Below are 12,198 nucleotides of genomic sequence, written 5' to 3' on the forward strand. Positions count from 1 at the left end.
ATGGGGACTCACCGACCAAATATTTAAATTTTGCCCGGAAATGACTCAAAAAAGGCCAAATTTTCAATTTCTGAAAAATTAGAGTTACTGTTTTTTTTCTTTCAAACATCTTCTAGAAACACGCCGTGATTAAAGAATGTATTTTCTGGTTGTTTTATAAAAAAAAATAATGATTTGCCAAGATTTTGCTACAGTGCACAATAGGGAAAAAAGTGTACAAACCGCGAAGAAATTCAATATCTTTCGTCCTACATGATCCAAATCTATGAAGTTATACTTTCCTTTTGTGAAAATTTCCGGAGAATCGATTGGACATAGTTTTAAACGCCGCACAAGCTTGCGAACGGAGATATAGTGCCTTTTTAAAACCTAATTCCCCTATATTTTGTAAACATTCCAGAAAACACTGTTTCGAACCGAAGAATTTTGAACGAAAACAGACCTATCGTGTGTAATTTTTTCTGAGAAATCGAATGAAGGCTGTTTCGGCCACCGCACGCTACAGAAAATGGAGCTATGGTTGTTTTTACCCTCCATTTCCCTAAATTTTTCAATTATTTCTGAAAAAAGCTGGTTCGGACTTAGAAAATTTTGAGCCAAATGGGTTGTATCTTGTGTGGTTTTAATCGAGCAATCGAATGAAGGCTATTTGAGCCACCGCACACTTCGGAAAATGAAGTTATGGCTGTTTTACGTTCAATTCCCCTCAATATTTCAAATTGTTTAGAAAATGCATGTTCGGACTTGATAATTTTGAACCTTTTGGAACGTATCTTGTGTGATTTTTTTCGAGGAATCCAATGAAGGCTGTTTGAGCCACCGCACGATCCGCAAAATGGAGTTATGGCTGTTTTTACCCTCAATTCCCCTACATTTTTCAATAATTTTAGAAAAAAGCATGTTCGGACTTGAAAATTTTGAACCAAATGGGTTGTATCCCATGCATGTTTTTTTCTGAAATCATTGAAAAGTGTAGGGGAATTGAGGGTAAAAATAGCCATAACTCCATTTTCCGAAGCGTGCGGTGGCTCAAACAGCCTTCATTCGATTCATCGGAAAAAAACTCCACAAAATACAACCCATTTGGTTAAAAATTATCAAGTCCAAACATGTTTTTTCTGAGCTATTTGAAAAATGTTGGGCAATTGAAGGTAAAACAGCCATAACTCCTGTTCCCAATCCGTGCGGTGGCTCAAATAGGCTTCGTTGGATTCCTTGGAAAAAATCACATAGGATACCCATTTGGTTCAAAATTTTCAAGTCCGAACATGCTTTTTTCTGAAATTATTGAAAAATGTGGGGGTAAAAACAGCCATAACTCCATTTTGCGAATCGTGAACAGCCTTCATTGGATTCCTCGAAAAAAATCACACAAGATACGTTCCAAAAGGTTCAAAATTATCAAGTCCGAACATGCATTTTCTAAACAATTTGAAAAATTGAGGGGAATTGAAGGTAAAACAGCCATAACTTCATTTTCCGAAGTGTGCGGTGGCTCATTTGATTTAGCCTTCATTCGATTGCTCGGTTAAAACCACACAAGATACAACCCATTTGGCTCAAAATTTTCTAAGTCCGAACCAGCTTTTTTCAGAAATAATTGAAAAATATAGGGGAATTGAGGGTAAAAACAACCATAGTTCCATTTTCTGAAGCGTGCGGTGGCCTTCATTCGATTCCTCAGAAAAAATTACACACGATAGGTCTGTTTTCGTTCAAAATTCTTCGGTTCGAAACAGTGTTTTTCTGGAATGTTTACAAAATATAGGGGAATTAGGTTTTAAAAAGGCACTATATCTCCGTTCGCAAGCTTGTGCGGCGTTTAAAACTATGTCCAATCGATTCTCCGGAAATTTTCACAAAAGGAAAGTATAATTTCATACATTTGGGTCATGTAGGACGAAAGATATTGAATTTATTCGCGGTTTGTACACTTTTTTCCCGATTGTGCAGTGGAGTGAAAAAAAATAATTTCAAAACGAAAACGTTTTCACTGTTTTTGAAAGCCTTAACTAAATTTTTCACTTTTTTGCCTCGGGGCCCCCTTGAGCCGGGGGCCCCGGGGCAATTGCAACTCATTGCCTCCCTCTTTTAATCCGGCGTTGCTTAAAGGGTTATGCCATTGGAGTTCTAAAACAAATCTCATGTATGTAATGTATTTGTTATGTTGTAAATAAATAAATAGATAATTATACGGAAATCACGATCATGCCAAGTATAGCTTTCAGTGAAACCCTAATGATGCCTTGTTTAGCAGTTGTAGAGAAATTTATACCAAAAAGTTCAGCCATTTTGCTTTCGATACTCTATTTTGGTGTTGTTTTGCCATCATTTTATTCAAAGAATCCTAATCTTGCCATCGAGGGAAACTATCAGTAATAATTATGCTATTATTTAGGCATTATTAGCTGACTTTAGTTTCAATTTACTATTGTTTTAGGCATCGTTTCCATTTTATTTACATTTGCATTTAGAAGTATAAAAATCGCTTTATATCTGGAAAAAGTTTAGAATTCTTAAGAGAGCTTTATGGAGGTTCTGTCATAGTCTTGTAAATAACTTCTGTGCCCTATGTGGGTTTGGAGCGGTTCGCAAATAGATCCTTAAGAATTCCGTCAATTAATTAATGATGGATTCATAATGACTTCATTCTACCCTACTGGAAAACTAAAGAAATAACGCCAGAAGCAAATAGAGCAAGAACGCATCGATCCCTCGAAGGAATCACCGAAGAATCCATACAACCGCCCCGTAAGTAGTCTACGGTTTGGAAACAAACAAGCAGAGGAAAAAACACAAAACAATCCGCTAGTTGGTTCAGTTTCAATTACCCAAGAAAGATATGCAAATGAGTAACTACAACATCTGATCTGGGCCTGGGCGAGGTTGTTGTAAATGGTCTGACTGCTAATAAATGCAACAACGAGACCCCACGACCACTTTGCGGCCTTTAGAACTGATATTGTCCAGTCCAGTAGTACCTAGATAGTTGTATTTCATTCATTCCGTATTGTTTGCAGCAGCTCATTATCCGATGCTGCTGCATTGTATTGTTTTGTTTGTTTACCTATTACGAGGTACCTTCCTAAGTTGGTAGCTGGCATGAAATTTGAACCATACCGTCATACCGTATGGGTTTCCTTCTACCGGATTTGGATTCGGTGGATATGGGAAACAAGTTTCCTACCGATAGAGTTCTTTTTTCCCGTCTTCACGGTTTTCGAAATGCCAAGTGAATTAGATTGTAAGTTACTGGCCATATGAGTATAGATAAGCTGGCTAAAAAAGATTGTAAGTTTAAGGTAAGTACGTACTAGGGCAATCGGAAAGCCCCGTACGGTTCCACGTTGTTAACTGAGAAGCAGTTTTTTTTGGTTTGGTACTCACCTTTACGTACAGCTCCGTTGATGACATGGCCTGGCCTCAGAGCTCAGCTTGTGCTCTCTACTTCGAACCAAAAAACGACTGCGAAACACGTTGCTGCTGCCTCAAGTAGGTATTAGACGACGCTATCGGTGTACGACGCGAGGCTCTTGAAAGTGCTTTTGTTGCTATACCGCAGCACTCTCCTCGGATGGCAAATGGGTATCGTCGTGGATATCCGCACCGTTACCGATCTTCTTTGAATTCTTTCCTTCTTCGTACAGTTGAATGTGTGTGAAGTGACGTCGCTTTTTAACTCTTTGTATTTTTGGGAACAGACAGTAACCTGGAAACTTGGAACTGTGTCAATGTTGACGATTTTTTGGGGGATGAGCACAACCCCTGAAATAAGGTTGATAAGACTATTCTCAACGGATTGATCAAAAACCGGAGGGAAATCACAATTTTTGCAACCTTTACGAGTCACGTCAAACGTCGTGAGATTTCAAGGTTGATTAACACACTTTCAAGGCCAATAGTAGCCTTTTTTCTAAATGACACTGCACATGCTTCGTTGCTTACGGCGTACTTGGTATAAATAAATACATACTTTAACCTTAACCGAAAATTCAATCTCAACTGAAGTTTAACGTGATAAAGCTGAACCGGAACCAGCAGTGGCGAACCAGTGACACAATCCGCACAGTAATGTGTAATTATTTTCCGCAAACAACCGCACGGCTTCCATTCCAATTCCAACAATTTCCAGATAATATGTACGAGAAGCCCAAACCCAAATGGGGGGCTCTAGCTGTGTGCTCCTTTTTTACCCCACAACACTACCCCACCAAGTGAAAGAGCGAGTGAGAGAGAGAGGTCACAGCCGTAAGAAAACGAAAATAATAGGAAGAAAGTAACCCAAAATACCTTCGTTCGCACTTCCCACCGTATACGTCGTTTCCCCAAAAAACGCAGGCCAACCAACCCAACCGACAAGGGGGGAAGACTCTTTTCCCACTGACACTTCTTTTTTGCGTTCCCCGTTCTTCGGTGTTGTTTTCTGTTGTTGTTGTTGTTCACTGACTACTGACTTGTTCTTGAAGAACAGCACAAGCAGGGACCGCGAATCGCGACGAGACGTCCACGTTCCGAAACGAATGCACTCCAACTGATTGGGGGACTCTGCTCACTGCTGCTGAACAACACATGGATGGGATCGGGATTCCAGTTGGAAAACCTCCCAAAAGCCCCACCAACAAATGGAGGCTTCTCAGAGAGAGAGAGAGGGTGGCGTTTGAAATATTTCCTGTTGCGCTCACTCGCTCGGTGGAAGAGAATGAGTGACCAAATGGCACAGTTGGTAAAGTTGTTTTTTATCGGGAATTTAATTCACTAATTTTGAAAAAAAAAATTAGAACTTCGCGATTTATCACTCCTTAATTAAAAAAAACTTCTTTGGCATATTCAGCAAAAGTAATTCAAAAACTCATGTATCAACAAATTGAAGGCCCTCAACCAACTCGTGCGATGTTTTTTTTCTGATTTTGAATAGGTCTGTTCAACTGTTAATATGCTGAACCTTTTTGAGAATTCTTCGTCGTCTGAGTAAATTACACTCTCTGGAGACTTTAAACAAAATCAAACTCATAAATTTCAATATTTCTTTCAAATTCCCGCGATTTCTCAATAAAAAAAATATTCCGTAGTAGTATTAAATTCATCAACAGCAAGGAGTATGCATCAGGCCCATGCAATGCTATATACACGTTTACTCTATAAAACGTGCGACCAACATATATTTGCTAAGTGTTAGTAAATTCCGTTTTTAAGCTTTTTTTTTTCTCAAATTTAAGCCTTTTTTGCCTCGATAGCATTGGAAACGAAAGCTCAAATCTGATAAAAAAGCTTAAATCTGAGAAAATAAGCTTAAATCTGAGAGATGTGCTCCACACGGGTTGAATAGAACTGCATTGGCGATGGTCGCGCTCGCAGCAGATCCCGGCAACGATACAGGATTTGTATAAAGATATATACAGTGTCGGACAATAGAATAGGACCACAGCTCAAATCAAAACAGAAAGTGACAAAACTTTGAGAAAAAAATTTCCATTTAAGTGCATCAAACCATTTACAAATTGTAAATTCCATTCTTCGAAGAAATTTAAATCATCCGTAATTAAAACAATTGTCCTTTTTTAAAATGCGCTTTAAGCATACTTACTAACTAAAATAACGCGACATAAAATAGGACCCCTTTAGAATTCATGGTAAAAAAAAAAGGAAATTCATACCGTGATCGATTTGCAGGGTTAGTACTTGGCGGTATAACACTTATTACGCATCACTTCTCGAACCCGGTTCGACATCGACTCCACCAGCTTTTGGCACGTTCTCACCGGGATAGCGTACCACACCGCCTGGATTCTGTTTTTTTTTTTATTTTTCGGTGTACACCTTACGTTTAACTATTTCCCATAGGTTCTCTATGGGATTGAGATCAGGGGACTGTGCTGGTCACTCCATAACGTCTACCTTATTATCCTGGAACCACTTTTTAACCGTTTAAGCGGTATGTTTGGGGTCGTTGTCCTGCTGGAACTGCCACTTTAGGGGCATCTTCCACTCGGCGTGTGGCAGCATTACTTCCCGAAGTATCTGGGCGTAGAGATGCTGGTCCATAATCCGGTCGATCCAGTACAAGGGACCCACCCCGTACCAAGAAAAGCACCCCCACACCATGATGCTACCTCCTCCATGTTTGAATGTTTTATTTGTATACTGGGGCATATACGCACAGCCGAGTGGGCGATGGACCCAACTTTTTCCGTCCGAGCCGATAAGGTTCACTTTGGTCTCATCCAACCACAGCACATTTCTCCATAGTTTCTCCTTTTCCGGACCGACCCAATCGAAGTGGTCCTTCGCATACTTCAGCCGCGCCTTCAAGTGCTTCGGCGTCAGCATCGGCACCTTCCGGGGACTTTTTCCTCCTAGTCCCTTCTCCGCCAACCATCGCTGAACCTCCGGAAACTCACAGATAAGTTCAGCTCGTCTCTGATCTGCTTGGACGCTTTGTAAGGGTCCTTTTGCGAGGCCCGCTTGATTGCCGAATCGTCCTTCGGCGTCGTTTTGCGGCCGGTCTGTTCCCGTTTGCCGGTGCTGTGAAGCGTGTTGAAAACGAAAGTTTTCGACCTTCCTAAGTTGTCGGAAATCTCGCGTTGGCTTTTGCCAGCCTTGTACAGATTCCGGATGATCGCTCGCTGGACCTCCGTGCAGTGATGTGCCCTAAACATCGCTTTTTCGCTGAAAACAGAGTAAGAGGAAGGAAATCTTTATTTTTTGTTTGTTTTCATGATTTACATGATTAATTTTATGGGAAATACTTACCAGGACACGAAAATTGACAAACAACACCGAAAACAACACATTTTCTTCAAATCTAAAGCGCTGAAAATCCGGGAACAGCCGAACCGATGAGCTGGTCTTATTTTATGACGCGACATTTTTCACCCTCTGACAGCTTTCTGGTCGAGTAGAACAAACGGGTTGCTTTGATTGCAACAAACGTGCAGTATACAAAGTTGGCATACTACAATAAGTGCTTGCCGCTAGGTGTCGCATATTATCATATTTGAATTGGCAGTTTGAAGGTGATTTGAGTATTTTGCATTAGAGCGGTCTTATTCTACACGCAGAGAAAACTTGGATTTTGATACAAAACAAAACTGACTTTGATTCAAAACATTCAGTTTTTTTAATCAAACTCCTGTTTTCTTTGAATCAATGAATTATCGTTCTGATTCAAATGAATTATTTTTGAAAGAAAGAATTAATTTTTTGAATTGAATAATTTTGGACTTTGATTTTAGACAAATTCGTTGATTCAAAAGAAATTTGTTCAATTGCACATTTCGTTAAAAACAAAGTAAATTTTCTTTCAACCAAAGAAAATTGTTTTCAACAGAAAGGAATTATTTCTTTAAATTAAAATTTTAAACTTAGAAGATATTTTGGATTGAGCAAGAACCGAATTTCGAATAAAGTTTGTCCGGTTGTGTTAAAAATCAAAACTAGTGAATCACACCCAAAATGATTTTCACTTAAAAAATAAGTGACATCTGTAGTAAATTCTCGCCATACGTAATTTCATTTGAATTTTAAGTGATGGGTCAAGTGAATTCACTTAAGTGACCGGTCAAGTGAATTACACTATGACGTTCGAGTGAAATTTATCTGAATTTCTAAGTAAGTTTCTAGTTAATTATCTCTCGCGTTTTTAAATAAAAAAAAACATTTATAGAACAGCACTTCGATTTCAAATACTTACATTACGTTTTCGCCATAAATTTATTGGTTGGAAAATTCCATCGTAATCCCAAGGCAGATCGGTTACTGCGGATAGTGCGAATTCTAAATCTTCCCTGCTGCAAACCAGAAAATCTGTCCAGTTCAACCCACAAGCTGAAACATGATAACACCTTTAAATAACGTTTTCTCACATCACGTTTAACACAAACTACCGCCAAAATCGCCTATTAAAGAATTGGGAAAATCCAAATCCAGCACAAGCTTTAAACGCTGCTCTTTAGAATTTGTCATTTTGAACTCTGAAAATAAACACAATTACAACCCGACATTCACTTGAAACTCAAGTGATGGGAAAGTGAATATTTTTTCTCACTTCAAATTCAAGTGACGACAGAAGTGGATGTGGATGAATTCACTTGAAATTTAAGTGACTGCCAAGTGAAATGTATATGTCGCACTTGAATGGAAGAAAATCCCTGGATCCTTGTTTTTAAGTGAAAAATCATGTGTATTTTAAGAGTGAATTTGGGTTCAGTGCAGAGATAGCTTTAGGAGGATTCAGGATGAAGAATGATAAGTGTGTGTTAATCCATTAATCAAAAAGTGAATGTTTAAAATTGTATATAAACTCTTGCATTACAGGACCATGGCAGATTCCGGCCCAAATCCAGCGGTCTGTTTATCTTCAGCGGCAATCACCAGTTGGATGACCACTAAAGCTAGTAACCGGAGCTGCTTCCGGAAGTCTATTGAGCGGCCCAAGAAGAATGCTCTCAGGCCAAAATCAGGACCAAAATTATATTGACCCAGTGTTAGTGTTAATTTTGTGAATAAAAATGAATTTAAAATGTAAATTCTTTCTTTTTATTATTCAAAATTCCTAGTAGGAACTTCGGGACAACAGAAAATATTTCTTCCAATTGGAATGAAAGGGAAATGGTTCAATGAACCAATCCTTTTAAATATAAATCTAAATTGCATTGTAGCAAACGAGAACAACTTTGCATCAAATGGAACTGTTTTTTGTTTCAATGCATTAATATTTTGATTCAAAGATTTTTCAAAAGTAAAATTCTTTGAAACAAAGGAAAATGCCTTTGAATCAAAGGAATGTTTTGTTATCCCAAAATCAAAGGAAAAAATCCTTTGTTTTTGCGACACTTTCCATTGAAATAAAAAATCTTTTCGCTGTGTGTATTGTCCGACACTGTATGTATCATGTGACCAACATCTTTTAAATAAGTGCTGGTGAATCTCGTTTTAATCTTCTTTTCCTCAGATTTAAGCCTTGATAGCATAGGAGATGAAAGCTTAAATCTGAGGAAAAAAGCTTAAATCTGACAAAAAAAAGCACACAGATCTCGGCAACGATATACAATCCGTGTGGAGCACATCTCTCAGATTTAAACTTTTTTCTCAGATTTTAGCTTTTTTTTCTCATATTTGAGCTTTCATCTCAAATGCTATCAAGGCAAAAAAGCTTAAATCTGAGGTAAAAAAAGCCAGGCCCATGCAGTTCTATCGAACCCATGTTGAGCACATCTATCAGATTTAAGTTTTTTTTCTCAGATTTAAGCTTAAAAATGGAATTCACTAACACTTAGCAAATAGATGTTGGTCACCACGTTTTATAAGCAAACGTGTAGCATTGCATGGACCTGAATAGAACTGCATAGGTCTGGCTTTTTTTACCTTAGATTTATGCTTTTTTGCCTTGATTGCATTGGAGATGAAATAAGCTCAAATCTGAGAAAAAAAGCTTAAACATGGTAAATAAAAAAGCTTAAATTTGAGAAAAAAAGCTTAAATCTGCGTGTGACCATCATCTTTTTGCTAAGTGTTAGTGAATTCCGTTTTAAAGCTTTTTTTTCTCAGATTTAAGCTTTTTTTGCCTTGTAAACATTGGAGACGAAAGTTCGAATCTGAGATATTTTCTCCACACGGGTCAAATATATTGATTAATGTTTATTGTGAAAAGTTTTTTTTTTGTGGAAAACGGATACGGGAATTCGTTTAGAGCTTTACAATGTCGCAATCCGCAATACCAGGTAAATGTTTGACGTTTTGTATTTAGGACAAATGTATGGCCGGTTTCAAAAGCTTTCCAAAAGCTCCCTAACTAATCTAAACTTGGAGGACATGATGTAGCTAGTGTTTGCCTAATAACTCCCATTAGGACAAAAACTCTGAAAATATCCACTCTGGAATTCCATGGCAATATTCAGCGATGATTCTAATTCTTTGCTAGAAAAGCCACTATTGTGAAATGGATAAAGTTCTCACGCACAAAACGAATACAACGCCTTCTTAAGTATTTCCAACAAGACCACATCCAGAACTTCTAGGTTTTGTGATATCTCTAATCAAGTAGTACATTTCTATTCTCACTAAACCACTTCTTTTTATTCAACTAACCTTTAAACCATATCGGCTAGCCCCGGTCGCTGGAAACGTTTCTTCTGATTCCGATCCACGTGGGCGTGCCGGAAATTCTGACTGCCTCCACGATTCCTGTAGCTGTTGGCCAAATTGTTATTTTCGGTACTTCGTGTCTGCGCCGTTGACAGTATAGCCGTACACAGAAGCTGGTCCAGCGTGGAATCGGTTACATGGCCGTTTTCTTCCAAAAACTGCAGCATTCGTTTGAGGTCCTGCGGTATTTCAACCTTAGTGCTGCTCAGCACTTTTTGTACCTCATCAATCACCTCGCGGCAAAAGGTTTGCTTCCGCTCCAGTGGGCCTCCGATTTCAAGCACCGATCGGAAGACAGGAATGAGATCCTCCAGGCGTTCCATGGCGATTAAGGCCAATATCTGAGTAGAGAATTAAAAGCTTAGTAAAGATTGAAGCAGTGATATTAACATATTTTACCCTAATCTGTCGAATGGTGACGTAATTGCCCTTGGTAACGGTACCGGCAATTTCCAGCGCATACCCCGGTTGGTTGTTTTTTAGGGCCAGGGCAGCCGCGAAAGCGGTTGCCTTCCGCATCGGGATATGTCCTACGGCGTTAAGTTCCTTCCACAGATCCATGGCGTACTGGAAGGATTCGGGCGTGTTCTCCCGATAGCACGCCGCGAAAGTTAATGTGATCGAATGTTTAGGATAACGGCCGCCCTGAACTTGGCGCGTTTTTATGATATCGAAAAGCTCCCGCACCTGAGCGTACATGCCTTGTTCGTACAGCATGTCCCCCAAGATTTGGTACGAGGTAAGCTGATCGAAAAAGTCGTTGAAGCTTTCCTTCTTGAACAGTTCGAACGCCAGGGTGGGGTCCTTGAGACAGTAGAGGGCCCGCATAACTACTGGTCCGAAAATGTAGTTGCCAAAACGAAGCTCCTTGGCTTGGGAATTGTATCTGTGAAAAATCATATTGAGTTTAGTTGAACTTTGTTTATTGTAACAAAGATTATGTTAGACTTTCGACTTGGTTTTTAAGTCTACTCCATTGTGATGTAAAATACAGTTTGGTTTTTAGTGTCTCAACCATATTCTAAATTTCCAGAAACGGAATTTTTAGTTAGCATTTATTTTTTCATGACGCCCAAAACTTAAAACCTAAGATATGAGACCTGTGAGCTATGAGAAACGAGACCAGAAACTTGAAAGACGAGACCAGAATTTTGCGGCATGAGACATGAAACATTAAACATGAGATTTGAGACTATAGAGACCTTAAACATGAGAAACGAGATGTGACATGAAGCATGAGAAAGATAGGTATATATCATATCTGAGATTTCAGGTCTAATGTCTCAGGTCTTAGAGTCTCATGTTTCAAAACTGATGCCTCAGAATAAAACTTCTCAGGTTTCATGTCTCAGACTTAAATTCGAGGTCTAAGGTGCCCCAGGTTTATTTCAAATCTTTCAAATCCTCATACCTTAACGCACTCGCAACTTGAAAAATATGCGAGTGTTTTCATTCAAAATGACTTGAAATGTTTTCTCATTTCATTTATACCAATCCTAAATTTGACCCTTCAAAGCAGACTTACTTTTCAATCATATCCACCAACAGCTGCTTGTCCTCTGGGGTGTTCTCCGCCAGATGGATGATGTTTTTCAAATCCTCGGTAAAGATCATATTAGAGTTCGAGCCGGTAACGAATTCCCGCATCCGACGCTTGAAGTTGTCAACATTGTGCATATGCTGGGTACTGATCTTTTCCCGGTAGCTTTCGTAACCATCTATCCCGAGGACCGAGGCCGAGTAAAGGCTTCTCGCCGCCTGCTGACAAACTTTGCCGGCATTGAAAGCTGGAAAAGAAAAACATGAAAGGCTTGTTATAGAAGGATGGGAAGAATAAAATTATAGTTTAAGGCACTTACCAGATACCGATTGTCGAGACAGGGCCAGGATACATTTTCGTAGCATTTTGTTTCGTTTAACTAGAATAATTTGCGATTGTTAATTCTGAATGATGAACCTTATCCAGTCACATAACACCATGTTATGAATTTCACGAATTTCACCAGAAATCAAATCAAACACACGTGCGGCTCTCATTTGCTGACAGTTTGGAAA

At 39.0% G+C, this 12,198-nt stretch overlaps 2 protein-coding genes across 6 annotated transcripts in view; both read right to left on the bottom strand.

The window, feature by feature from the left end:
• LOC129751071 (unconventional myosin-Va) overlaps positions 1-4,523 on the bottom strand; it is an 82,768-nt gene extending 78,245 nt beyond the window's left edge. For 2 of the 5 annotated variants that reach the window (XM_055746344.1, XM_055746343.1), the window contains exon 1: positions 3,388-4,523. In XM_055746344.1, coding sequence (XP_055602319.1) covers positions 3,388-3,414 — 27 coding nt within the window. In that variant the 5' untranslated portion in view covers positions 3,415-4,523. The remainder of the gene's footprint in view (positions 1-3,387) is intronic. The other 3 variants (XM_055746342.1, XM_055746341.1, XM_055746340.1) reach the window with 3 other exon arrangements.
• A 5,529-nt stretch (positions 4,524-10,052) lies between these two features.
• LOC129754375 (pentatricopeptide repeat-containing protein 2, mitochondrial-like) lies at positions 10,053-12,162 on the bottom strand. The gene is made up of 4 exons (XM_055750395.1): positions 12,003-12,162; positions 11,669-11,930; positions 10,543-11,029; positions 10,053-10,484 (listed from the first exon to the last, which is right to left on the bottom strand). The coding sequence occupies exons 1-4, from the start codon at positions 12,046-12,048 to the stop codon at positions 10,089-10,091; spliced, it is 1,191 nt and encodes a 396-aa protein (XP_055606370.1). The 5' UTR covers positions 12,049-12,162; the 3' UTR covers positions 10,053-10,088.
• Between the last annotated feature and the right edge of the window lie 36 nt (positions 12,163-12,198).

Source organism: Uranotaenia lowii, chromosome 3 (genome assembly GCF_029784155.1).
Source record: "Uranotaenia lowii strain MFRU-FL chromosome 3, ASM2978415v1, whole genome shotgun sequence".
Taxonomy (NCBI): domain Eukaryota; kingdom Metazoa; phylum Arthropoda; class Insecta; order Diptera; family Culicidae; genus Uranotaenia; species Uranotaenia lowii.